This window comes from Tenebrio molitor, chromosome 3 (assembly GCF_963966145.1).
Source record: "Tenebrio molitor chromosome 3, icTenMoli1.1, whole genome shotgun sequence".
NCBI lineage: Eukaryota > Metazoa > Arthropoda > Insecta > Coleoptera > Tenebrionidae > Tenebrio > Tenebrio molitor.
Window position 1 is genome coordinate 14,589,909 of NC_091048.1, and position 14,158 is coordinate 14,604,066.

Below are 14,158 nucleotides of genomic sequence, written 5' to 3' on the forward strand. Positions count from 1 at the left end.
CCTGACACAATAGCAAATATAAAACAGAAGTCTTTACATGGGAGATACTTTAAAGAACTGTAACAACCAGAAGTTAATATTCAGGCCTCTCATGCATGGCTTAAGAAATCAAATATTCACCCTGAGACGGAGGGTTTTATATTTGCAATACAAGATCGTGTTATAAATACAAGAAATTATAAAAAACACATATGCGGTTTACAATCGATAATTGATAAATGTAGGATTTGCGGAACTGAAGGGGAAACAATTGAACACATTATTTCTTCTTGCACCGTTTTGGCTCAAAGCGAATATAAAAAACGACACGATATATTCGCTAAAATTATACACATGAATTTAGCTGTTAAATTCAATTTATTAAAGAATACACAACCACATTATAGTTATACACCAGAAAGTTGTTTGGAAAATGACAGTTACAAGTTATATTTTGATAGAACAATTTTAACTGACATTCATATTAAGCATAACAGACCAGACATTATAATTTTAAATACACAACAAAAGCAAGCATATCTTTTAGATATAGCTGTTCCAAATTCACATAATATAACACAGACATATAACACAAAAATTAATAAATATTTAGAGCTGTCCGTTGCTATGAGAAATCTTTGGTGTTTAGAAAAAATTTCGATTTTACCACTTGTAATTTCAGCAACGGGAATAGTACCGCAATCTCTTTTTAAAAATTTAAAAATTCTGGATTTAGATAACACATTGGTAGTTAAAATTCAAAAAGGTATATTATTATACTCATGTCACATCGTGAGGAAGTTCCTTAACATTGACACAGAACATAATACACAACAAAGTCAAAATGCGGAGGCGAGACGCCGGTAATTATGTTGATAAGCACTGCACTATTACTTGATAGTAATATCCGTAATAGTGTATGTACTCCGGCAAAATTGCCGTGCCGCCGGGTGGAGGTGAGATAGTGAATTTCGTAACCACAGAAACAAAAACAGAACACTTGGAAATTATCGTAATTTTTAGAATCTATTAATTTTGTATTTAAAAGAAACTTAACTTCACAATCGAACATAAAGCTTTGTATGTAATTCGTACATAATTAGGCTTTGTGAACTTGCCCTATTTATTAGCCTTGCTGGCAAAGCGAGCTCTGCCATAAACTATAGGGCTCGTCCACAAAGACCTATATTATGTACTTATTACATAAATAGCTATTAGTTAATAATAATTGTCGCTTTGTAGTTACGTTATTGTAAATAGAAAAACATTGTTAACGAACCATGCATAGAATACGAGAGGCTAAATTACCCAGGCCATTCCATACTTGTGCGCAAGTCCTATAATTTTGCGCGTTATTTAAATTTGACGTTCACGGACTTAGAAAATATCGCAAATTTATTGTTTAAAAATTAGAACAACACTTGCGTATGTAATAAGAAACAATACAATAAAAGACATTTTTTATGTAGTAAACTCATTTATACAGGGTGTCCCATAACTCGCGCGTCAGCTGTTAACTGTGAATTTTAATATTTAGTCCAACAAGGATTCTACAACAACAAACGTGAAAAGTAGGTATATTAGTTTTGAAATAAAAACGATTTTAAGATAACCAATCACACAGGTGAAGGTAACTCTACTAAATGTATGCGTTTCCGAGGAAACGATTTTAGATGTTGCTGCTAAAAAAACTGTGATGAAATGTTTGGACAACGAGTTTTATAAGGGTTGATTTGGCGCACGAATCCCAGGTCTAGAAAACGACCTGTAGGCGAGTTTTTTATGTTATTTTTTAGATTTTATTTTTAATTTTTAAATAAAAAAATTAAATGTTCAAATTCTAGGGAATTGTGTATTATGTAATTGGTAATTCAAGGTAACGGATGCAACTACATCTGCAACATACGTTAAAAAGTAGAGTTTGAACATTAATATTGGAAGTTTTTTGGTGTAAATGACAATAATACACTGAAATATTGATAAAAAATTTCTTAGAGATCCATTAAACCAGTGGCGGCTCGTAACAATTTCAACTGGTACGGCAGATTCGTTGGTATTTTTTTTTAAATGCTCAAAATTGTCGCCGTATTTGTTCCATATTTATTTAAAATAATGTTTAATAATACATAATAATAATATAATGGAAATTAAAAAAAAACTTTTTTTTTTTGATAAAGAACAAATTCACTGTTCAGCAAGAACCAAGAGGAAGGTCTAGTTAGAGCAATTCTTGCTAGGAGGGGAGGATTAAGGAATTTGGTAAGGTAACGTAGGTAACTAATAATTTATATAAAAAAAAACGTAGCGAAACAACTATAAAAATATAAAAGAAAATCAAATTCCAAAAAAAATATCATATAATACCACGAGTAGGCAAAGTTATGTTTGCCATGAAAAACAAGGGGCGCTTGTTACTTCATCCTCAACCGTAATTGTAATTACATTATTAATACATACTTTGAATAATCTCATTTTGTATAGTCTTGGACAAACCAGTGAAAATCGTGGATTCGACTAAAAATTGTTTAAATTTATCATTATGCCGCTTAATAATTTTGCAAGTTCTCTAAAATTGCCCTGATTAAATGAATTTTCATTTTCATTATGCCCTCCAAACGCTAGGTCTTGTGTTCCTAAATAAATAGTGATGTCAATTAATCGTCCAAGGGTTTCGCGATTTTCGGTGACTTTGGGATTATATTCAATAACACTTTCGCGATGTGCATTGTCTAGGACGTTTGCAATATTTTGTTGTTTTCTTCCAAATAATTTAAATTTTAGTAGGCCTTGTGTGTGATCTTCTGAAACACCGTGTTTTTGCAGTGCCCTACCGATCTCTTTACGATTGTTAAAGCCTGTACAGTTAGTTCCTCGGACCTGGACGTTGCTCAGAAAAAAGTAAACACGGCCAACAAAACAATCTACATATTCCTAATTTCGCTATCTGTAATCCACTTGTACTTTTCATAGCATGAAACACAAAAACCACGATTGGAGCTGTGCGCTTTACTAATTACTAAATTTGACATGGCAGGACGAGGCCGTTTCAGATCCTTAACAAAGAGTTTGTCATCGTAAAATAATGAAGAGAATTAATTTCTCAGTAAAAAATCTAGAGTATCTGAATTATTATTGCTCACAACTTGTCAAACATTTGCCATTATTAACACTGAACAATAAAAATTAAAGTACCTAACACAATTTAAACGTTAAACCGTTGAGTACTGTGGTTCGAAACGAAATAAACAAAAACCCTTACTCTGCGTTAATGAGATACGGCGCTACCGTACCCAGAATCATCCGTGACCCAGAAACTAAATCGCTGTCGCCGCGACCGAATACTTCCTAACAAATTACTATTTTTATGCCAAAGCCAAATGCCAATCAACTTACATTTTCAGTTAAATTATATTATTTCAGTTTCATTCTTTTTCTTTAGATTTTTTTTAAATTTCTAAATGTAACATTTAATTAAAGAGCAATAATTTTATAAAATATTTCTTCTTCATCGAACTTAGTGAAGAAGAAGAAAACTTAAACATAATATTAAAGTTTCTTATGGTCTGTAAATATTAAATTGATATTTAAATGTATAAAAAAAAAAATAGGAGCTAGGAGGTACATATTAATTATGTAGTGCCTTATTGAAAATGTTCACAAAAACCCACAGCTGTTCTCTCAATAAATACAAATTTCTATTATTTTATTAACGACTAAAAATGTTATTTTTTAATTAATAAGATCAATGAGAATTAAGTGATTCGTTAAAAAAAAACATTCGAATCTATGAATCTAAAGACTGAAAAGAGGTGCGGTACGGCATGCAGTACCAACTAGGGAAGCGCACTGCAATAATCTCGACGTTCTGCGCATCTGGCAAGCATCGGTGCATTTAACGCAACTCTCGCTGTCGCTGATCTGGTACTAGAGCTGGTGCGTTAGGTGCGTTATCTCCTGACATGCGAGGTGCGCGGTGGGAGGAGTTTAGCAGAGAGAACGGAAATTATCGGCAAAGATCGGTTCAGCAGCAACTCAACAATGTCGTCCTAAAAACATTGTAGACTACTGTCACAACGATAAATAGATAAATTATAAAATGTAATTCTTGACAACTGTATAAGCAGTAACGTCATGTGTACCTACGTTACATTCTTTGAAGAAATGAAATGAATTTAGTATTCAGTTGGCAGTTCGTTAAGATTTCAGTGAATTATGTGTGACCTGTCAATTGTAAAAGAATTTCCTCACCTAGTGCAATTAAACAATGAGATTTAAACTCCCGCGCCTTTATTAAATGGTGAGCACGCCGTTTGTTTATAATTCTAAATCGATCCAACGATCAATATGAAAGGTTATGTTTTGTCTGAAGTCAAAACGACAAACGTAAATGACTGCAATATGATCGAATTTTGGTAAATATAAAATTGATCAATGACATCAAAGAATAAATATTGTTTCCAGGACGAAGATGTAAGACTTGATTTTTGCCCAAGGGCGTTATCCCTCAATATTTGATAATTAACCGATCAGACTCATCGGTACACATTAAATTAGACAATCTCAGCTACAGTCATACGATAATCTACAGTCGGACTCACCTCCACCTCATTCAGTCATTCAAACGGTAAAGCACAGGTCCGGACTCGGGTTTGCTCAATGGGACGGTACAAACATGTAAATGATAAACACCTGACACATCTGTCGCGAATCAAGGTCATACAGTGACTCACCCGGGGGATTCCTCTCCCTAGCCCGATCATGACGAGGGGCTCCAATCACAGGCGTCGTCTTCAGAGCGCTACGTTCCGGGGTTGCGTTGGATGGTCTGGTAGCACCTGTAACAGCCCCGTGTGCAGTTTGGGATGCACGGCCCGCCCGCGGTCTCCATAGAAGAAGACCGCCACGGCCAGCGTGTGAGCCTACAACCCACTTCCATACGATACTGTGCTCCCTCAGTACAGGAGAGCCGGGGTTACGTCCCAACCGTTAATCAAGCACGTATGATCTGTTACATTTGGTTGTCACCACTGGCCGTCTCGACAAGACGCGCCCAGTCAACGGCCGAGCCGTGCCATGAGCCAAAGATACCTCACCCGGACATCCGGTGCTCAGGAATTATACCATGGTATCTGCCAGAGGTTTTAGCGCATTGGTGGTACTGACATCATAGCCCAGGTTGCCCAAACCTGCTATCACCCAGTTACCGACACACCTGGTAACTGTATCACCGGCTAGTACAAGCCTAATTCACTGCACCACTCCCGGGTCACAGACTATTCACCTGCCGTCACTCTCGTACTCGTACCTTGGACAGCCCGTCGGTTCCAGCTGCCAAAGCTACACTGTCTCTCTCGCCTGTGGAACTGTTAAAAATCACCCCCGAGTCAAGGACCTTTCAGAACATAATTTACGAGCCACATGTTTGGGGTGGAAGAGGTAGTTTGTCTGTTTCGTTTTTAAAATTCTCTTACAAAGATTATCTTTATTATTATTATTAACTAGCTCCAACATTGTGCGAAGGAGTCCTACATGAGGCGCTCCAATCAAATGCAAAACTAGAGTAAATGTTCGAAATTTTGTAATTCGTCAATTAAAGGAATAAATCGTTCCTATACTGTTTTGCATTTATTGTGTTATTAAAGCAGATGAGCTCAAAAATATATCTACACAAAACTTCAAGCCAAACACCTATTTTCTGTGGACGTAAAGGGGTTTATACTAAATAATGAACATTTTAAAGGCTTTATTATGATAAGAGTTCACATTCTACATCATCTACAGGATCATCTGAAAAAAAATCAGCTTCTTCATCGGATTCACCAGTAATGACATGTATGACTAATTCTTGCACTTCATCTACAACTGCTTCTCTTGACAAATATTCATCCTCCACTTTTATTGCATTTCTGCATACATTCTCCCATTCGCTGGTACCAATGATAGCAAATTTTTCTTCTGCTAATTTCCGCATGTCATCGAATTTGAATGTAACATTATGAGTAGCCACATAATTCTTCACCTGAGCCCAAATCTTTTCGATTGGATTTAATTCCGGATGATATGGTGGCAAGCGAAGCACAGAATGGCCATGATGAGCCATCAGACTGTCAACTGCATATAACTTATGCACTGGCCTATGCAATTTAATTTTAGAATATAACTCGGGTTTTGTTTCATGCAATTCAAATGGAATTCCTCTCTCATTTAGCCATTGTTGCATATTGGCTTTTTTCCAACTAGAAGTTGGGTTAGGTAGAACCGTCACATGATATGAAGCATTATCAATTATTAATACCGAATTAGGTTCTAAGTTAGGTATTAATTTTTCCTCCAGCCACTTCATATAATTCTTATGGTTCATGTCATCATGATAGTCCCCAGTCTTCTTCCCTGACTTAAAAGTTAAAAGTGCATTAGGAACGAAGCCCTTCGCACCACCACAGTGTAGAATAATGAGTCGCTGACCTTTCCCAACAGGTGCTCTTAAGCACTTTCCACATCCATCATCCCAACCATACGGACTCGTATGAGAGCTATGTAAATATGTCTCATCATTATAAACTATATTTCGTCCTTCTTCTCTATATTTTTTTATTTGTCGCAAAAAAACAGTGCGTTTCGATCTAATTTCGGATTTTTCAATGAGGACCATTCTGTTGTCCTTGGTCTTTCCCCAGGTAAAACCTAGCTTTTTTACAACATTCCCAAACGTTGTTAGTTTACCTTCTAAACAAATACCTTCCTGTTTCACCGCATCAAAAACTGTCTGCATTGATGGTTTTCTTTTTTGAATAACTGTAAAGTTATAAATAACTCTCCTAACAATTTCTTCTTCGAACTCTCAACTCATCAAAAGAACTCTTTGGAGCCGGCTTTTTAATGGATTTTCTTGGTGAAACAAACTTTTATGCTACTCATTGAACAACCTGTAGCTTCCACTAATCTATCAAAAAGGCTATTTAAAGGAATCACAACGTCATTGGCTTCTTTTTCCCGTTTCATAAATTTATAAATTTTATAAATTATTTCCCGGCCTTGGCTGTGTATCACACGGTTGTTCATCTTTATGACCTGCAATGAAATAATTCAAATTCGTTATTCGTTAACAGAATATATAGATAAATGTAGTAACTTACGTTATGCAACAAAAATTGATGTAAATAAATACTCAAAACTGATTGTCGGCTTGTCAAGTATGGAAATAAGACCGTAACCTGTCGCAAAAACAAATCAAATCATTAAAATCTTGATTACAATTTGTACAGACATTTCAACTTACCACTTCCAAATAACAAATGCACAGAGTCTTGAAAAAGACTGATTTTACTAAACAAAAATACATAAAAACGGGAGAAAATTAGGACGCTTCAACAAACAACACGATGGAAGTATGGAAGGAAAGTGATGATGTTTTTAAGTTCCGTAGTAGGGCGATTTTGTAGAACAGGTGGGAGTCGTTCGTAACCAGTCGTCTGAATTTGTTCTTCTGCGCAACTTTAACTCGCGTGTCAGGAGATAATGCACCAGCTATACTTGCCGACCCAAACCCAAACAGCGTGCAATTTCATCGGACATGCTCACGCGTATATTTAATGCGCTTACTTTTACGGGATACTGGGACCATGAAATAATGGACCTTTGAATTTCCAGTAAGGGCTAATGTCATAAAATTTGAAAAATATATGCATATTAGAGAGATATGAATGATGAAACTTGTTTAAAAAAATATATATAAATGAACTGTTTTAAATTGTGTTCTTTTCAAATAAATTTCTGGGTCGGCACTGCCGTGTCTGCCGCCCCTGACCAGCCGCCACTGCATTAAACTACGAGTGCTTTAATAGATAGCCATAAACGATTCCAAATTGAATACAATAATAGACCTATTAAAAGATTCTAAAAACATAGTTATATCTTTAGTTTGTGTTCTACTCAACTACTGTTCTTTGCCTTAGGCTAGGGCCACACTACAGACTTTTCATCGGCCGACAGTTTAGTTGGTTGCTTAATAAGTATGAGGACTTATGTGAGTGCGCACACTAAAGCGATTGTAGTCGGCCGACAGATTGATCGAAAACAGTTTAGTTTACCTGCTGGGCGCGGAAGCTACCCAATAGGACTAAATGATCGGCCGATTATTTAGTCTGTAGTGTGGCCCTAGCCTTACACGCAGCACGCAGTTGAGCATGTAACAACAAAGCACCCAAGTTACTAACGCATGCGTATTGGTAAGGATCGTCCTGGGTTATTTAGCCTCTCGTCATAGAATTGACATTGACGCTTGACAGAATCCTGATAACACATGCCAACCGAAACCGATGACAACTCAAAATCCCTACTTTTTGTCGAACTAGGACGGCAAGTCATGTGTTTTTGGACGATTTTGAGATCTACAAATTACCAAATTCCGGCCAGAGGCACGAAAACGAACGTACTATCTTATTTTGGTCCGTTTCTAACGGTAAAGACATTTATCAAATTTGACAGTTAAAAATGTTTCTTCGTATTGTACGATTATAACTAGGAAAAGGGTGCCTATTAATCGTTAAGGAGACGTCGTTGATAGAAGAAAGCAATCAGTATAGTCTGTTTTTTAATCAAAGAACCACTACCTGTTGATTTAGGTTCGCAAATATAAAATTTTACTAAATTTTGGGAATTTAATGATATCTAATGATAATGATATCTCAAAGTGAGACATTTATTAAACTTTCAAATTAGTTGTTATTAGTTGTTATTAACTTTATTAACATGGTGTGCTACTAATCTCTCTAATAACCTCAATTTTTATATGATGAGATTTTTCATCCTACGTCAAAAGTGTACAACGTTGCCAGCTCTATTTTGGATGCTTGCTTCAATGATTATAATCATACCGGCTGTTGTAGATACATATTTTTCCGCAATCGTGTTGTTATAGCTACTTACAATTGTTGTTGACACAATCTAAAAGTTGAACTTGACAACCCTAATGCTGTAAGTAAATAACGACACCGATACGACTTCGACTTCGTCTCGATTTTTTTCGATTCTGTTATAATGTGCTTATCCCAATATATTATATTGAGAATGTTTTTTGCGCGTTTTTCCAAAATTAAATGGCCAAGTTTAAAGTCTTGTATGAAAGAATAAGTTATTTTTTTCACTACTAGTCTGAGAACCGAACCCAGAAGTAGAATTTCTCTCCTACTGGTTAATAACAACCTAGCAACGAAAGATTGTCGCTTATTTCGTTGGTTAACGTACTTAGACGATTTTCGTAGCAACAGTTTAGAAATGACAATTCGGATCTGTCGCATCCGATAATAGTGGTTTATTTAACGAGTTTGTGTATAAATTGGGCCTTTAAAACGCTCGTTTCACTCTCGTTTTAAACTAGCCTACTCATGCCAAAAAAGGCCCAATTTACACACGAACGAGTTGAATACAACGTTTTTTTGTTCGACGAGCCCCTTAAAGGCTCCAAATCGCTTAAAATCTTTAAAATTGGCTTGACGTTTCGTTTTGACAACTTGTGACATTTATCAAAATCCGTTCACACAGGAGAAAAGTCTCAAATTCTGACAGTGTCGAACAAAAAAATTATTTTATTTTCGTATCCCACCTCCACCCGGCGGCACGGCAATTTTGCCGGAGTACATACATTAATAATTATTATCATAAAGGGTTTTAACGTATCTAGCAGTGAAAAAAATAGTAAACTACGGTAGAGAAGTCCCTTATAGCCTTCGCGCCTTACATCCCTCGGCGCGCCTCGGAATCTAATCTTGGCGCTCTGGCTATAATCATGAACTTCTCCACCTTGGTATATATACTATAAAAACAGGAATTCAACAGTGTAAGATTCATCCCCATAGTTGGTTTAATAACAAAGCGATGATCACTTGAAATTTTGAATTTTTCCGAAAAAATGATCATAAATTATTTGATTTTTGGCGAATAATTGTAAAAAAAATTAAATGCATGTAACATATTTTAAACTCAAACCTAAAATGTTTCTTTAACATCTCTTTGGGTTAGTGAAAATGTATTTATGCTGAAGTACAAGACTGCACATTTCATCGCTGCACAATAGTACTCGTACATATCGCATACACTCAAACGGCCGTTCCTAAACCAGTCTAGGAATAAGTTTGAAAAAAAATTCGTTAAAGATAACCGATATTAGAATACTGTCGCTCTCAATGCAAAAAGCACAAACGTATTTCGAACAAAGCACAGGAAGAAGGAGGACCCTGTAAGCCGAGATGAGACAAGTGAACCTTGCTCCACTTGCGTTTTCTTTGAAACGAAAAATAATAGCAAAAAAAAGCGCAAAAACGGCGCCGTTTCTCGTCAACCGCCACCAAAACGACGAAATCGTCGACAAATGACATTCCGGAATTTTCCGGTTGATGAACCTGAATTAAATGACGTTGACTCCGCGTTACTTATTCTTTATTGTAGTTTTTTACAGAAACATCACCATTTAGAAGTTTTGATTTATGCCGGTGTGATTATTCAAATTGTGATCTGGAAGCATGGTCGAGTGATCGCCGAGATGAGTGTAAGAAGAGGTGAACGGACCAAGTGAAGCGAGTCGGAGTGTGACTGGCGCGATGACGGACCCACGACACCTCTGGGTGGCGAGATCTCCAGGTCGACGGACAAACAGAACCCGGAGATGTGTAGAGAGTGTGGTGAAGCGTGGACGCGGAGGAAAAAGCGTGGCCGTGTGTGAGCTTAATACTCTACCTGCCACGAACAAAAAGCTCGACGGAGGCGGTTCAAAAGGGCCAAGACGCGATTCTTTTAACGGCCGTTTTTCTCTTGTTTGCACTAGGTGATCCCGTCCAAGGACGTCATTAGGCCGTTACGTCTTGTTTCCTAGTTTACGCAATCATGTTAAAACATTGACGAAAATCACGAATCGAAAACATAAAATTATTACTCATTAGGAATTCACTTTAACACACAAAAAATAAAATAATATCGAATGTAAATATAAGTTAAGTTCAACAATTCATCAATACTTCAATTTTTGAACTAATGACAATTCGGGAAAAGACTGAAAGATACCACATAGAAAAAAGTAATATTAAAAAAATGCCTTCCAATAACTTAATTATTGATCCTTCCAAATATAATCTTACCTTCCTTCTGATAGTTTCCATTGCGAAGAAATCTCTCGTACACACTTTCTTTCAAAAGAAATGAAGAAGTAGCAATGGTTGAAATTTTGAATTTTTATCGACAATCATTAAAATTGAAGAATGTATTTGGACTGTAACAACATTATTAGGTGGGACGAGTTATCAATAAATTACAAAAAAGAAACAGATATTCAAACCTTTGTCAAGGAACTTGTTTGACAATGAAAACATGAAGTTATGTTCATGTCTTAAATAATAACATCTACTTAACACATTGCACTTTGCAAATAACACAGACATTCTGACTACTGCAAAGTATGAAATTTGTTGGTGATTAAAAAATGAGGTTATGTCATGTTGTATACAGAGTGTATCTGAAATACGTGTGTTAATTTTAACCAGTGAAAGAACTCCAATTTATGAAACTTTTCTCTACAACATTTTGCAAAATTCGCAAAAGTTTTCCATGATTTTTTGCCTCACAATTTTTACCAAACGAGTCGTTTTCTATTTTTTCGTAACCATAAAAATTTTAATTTTCATTATTAATTTTTTTGTGTGAAACAAAATGATTATCATCTAGTTAACTTTGGAATTTTTTCATATGTAAATTTTCCTGCACCTCTACTCTTTTTGAAGTAGCCATGTATGCCAATAAATGTCCTCAATCATATTGACAATTATTATTACAATTTATTAAATTGAATTAACATTTAACAAACAATTAAAATGTATACCATGATTTACCCTGCAAGAAAACACTTTCATTATTGAGGCGTATTTCCGATTTCATCCCTTCACAATAAATCACATTTGGAATTTTGATGTATATTTTGAGGTTGGGATACTGCCTTCATTTTTTTCATAGAACGGCACACCCTATTTTTACAAGGGTCATGCAAAGGTACTCGTAAGTCATTAACTAGATGAAGATCATTTTCTTCCACACTGTATAACAATGCAACTTTTTTGACAAGGCTTCGTTTCTGTCACAACAGAAAATTTTCGCTCTTACCCGTAAGCGGGTAGATATTTTTATGGTTAATTTATTCCAAATTTTAAACCAATTTGTAACGCTTAATTTTCGTAAAAAATTCAAATAGAAAAAAACTTTACATTTAACAAGTTTTGCTACGTGTTAAAATTAACACACGCATTTTAGATACACCCTGTATTTGTTTTATTTATTTGTTGTAATAAAATGCACCTTTAATCAAGTTCATAAATGCATTCATATTCACCCTTACAGCATAAAAAAAGAAGAGACCTACGGATTCTAACTTGCGAAATTTTAATTAATTTGTTATTGAAACATGGGGTTATGTTCATGTCTTAAACTATTTTTCTTTCTATTTTATTGCAAGTAACACAAAGCGGCCCATGAGGTCCCGTAAAGGAACCATATTTTAAAGCAATTTAAGCATATTAAAGCCATCAATTTCGACGCCGATGGAACATCTGCCCCCGGCAATATATCACATCACCTTAAACGACGAAAAATCTCCAACTAATTGTTCAAAACCCGACCTTTCATCCATTCATACACTTCTGCGGAGGACCATCAACGTCTTCAATGAGCTGCTGCCCTTTTTTCATTTGTTCACGCAACCATAAAGCATATTGGATTGGAACGCGTGGGTCACCCATGAACGACTCGTCTAGAAATTACCGAAAAATTGTCACTCTTACTTAAAAATAATACAATAATTATACACTACTTATGGTCTTTCTGCTTTCTGGATTTTCTGGAAATAAAATAAATGTAAAGACGACTAAAAACTATTTTTTTTTTGAGTTAGGTACTAGGCCTCTTTCTTAAACAGACATTGAGAAAAACGTGTGAATTCGCTCCCGAGGGCCGATGGGACGCCTTTGGCAGGTCCAATTCCCATCCCACCAACGGGGCTGCGTTATTATAGTCCAATAGATAGCCGCCAGTTTGGTGGGGCGAAGAAGAGGGGGTTGCGAGTCTCTTTAAGAACTTGTGATACTTTGATCGCCTGTTATTTCATTTTCTCGGAGCAACAAGTGGTGCATCGATCCGTGATGAAGAGCGATAGCGACAGGAATATTGGCATGTCTGAGAATCGCAAAGTAAGCCGTCTCAACACCTTTTGTCGGACTCTTCACTCAGCTTGTTTTGTCACCAGATCCGCAAGCCCCTCATGGAAAAGAAACGGCGAGCTCGGATCAACGACAGCCTCGAAACTCTGAAGCAGATCCTTTTGGAGTCGAAGACGACCCTGAAGGAATCCACCGGGAAGAGGAACGGACAGAGGACAGCGAAACTCGAAAAAGCCGATATCTTGGAGATGACGGTCCGGTACGTGCAACACTTGAGGAACAAGTTGAATCAGAACGAGGGGATTCGAGATGAGGAGAAGGGTTGTGAAGCAGGCGCAGGGTTACAGATGGGGGTCACGCTGATACCAACGAAGCTGAGTAGTGGTGAAATCGTGTTCGTAATGCCGTCGAATCTCAAGGCGAGTCAGGATGGGAATCAGTTTCCAATGAAGATTTCGGAAAATGTGTGGAGGCCGTGGTGACGGGTGCAATTTAGCAAAATTTTTGTAAAGAGACTGTTTAGTTTATGAGCTGTGATATTAAGTTGTAAATAAATTAATTACATGTTGAAGAAGTCAATCGACCACTCATTACTGATCTTCGTTTTTAATTTTTTTATGCCAAATTTGTCCCTAATAATTATTTCTTCAGCTGATTTTTTTAAGTAAACAATAAATATCTTTATTTAAATAAATTTATACCTCACTTTTCATACATTCCACTCACGAATTTTTTACAAATTATTATTATTATTATTAAATTAAGTTAAATTGCAGAGGCAGACCTTTTACGCAATTTTTGTTTAAGCAATTAAGAAGTAAAATTTAATTAAACAGTATTGTCGGATGAACTAAAGCGGAGGCTTTAGTTCATTCTTCATTTTTTCGTAAATAAATTAGTGCACACTTTCTTCAGGTTAACATGAATCGCTTATTCTACTGAATTTTTTTTCCTTATGATTTTATCAGATCCTTTATAATTTT

General features: G+C 36.0%; 1 protein-coding gene across 1 annotated transcript; it reads left to right on the forward strand.

Annotated features, from left to right (window-relative positions):
• The first annotated feature begins 8,832 nt into the window (after positions 1–8,832).
• LOC138127098 (transcription factor HES-2-like) lies at positions 8,833–13,782 on the forward strand. Its single transcript, XM_069042953.1, has 3 exons — positions 8,833–8,955; positions 10,426–13,205; positions 13,262–13,782. Exons 2-3 carry the CDS (start codon positions 13,158–13,160, stop codon positions 13,655–13,657), a joined length of 444 nt encoding a protein of 147 aa, XP_068899054.1. The 5' UTR covers positions 8,833–8,955; positions 10,426–13,157; the 3' UTR covers positions 13,658–13,782.
• The last annotated feature ends 376 nt before the right edge of the window (positions 13,783–14,158 follow it).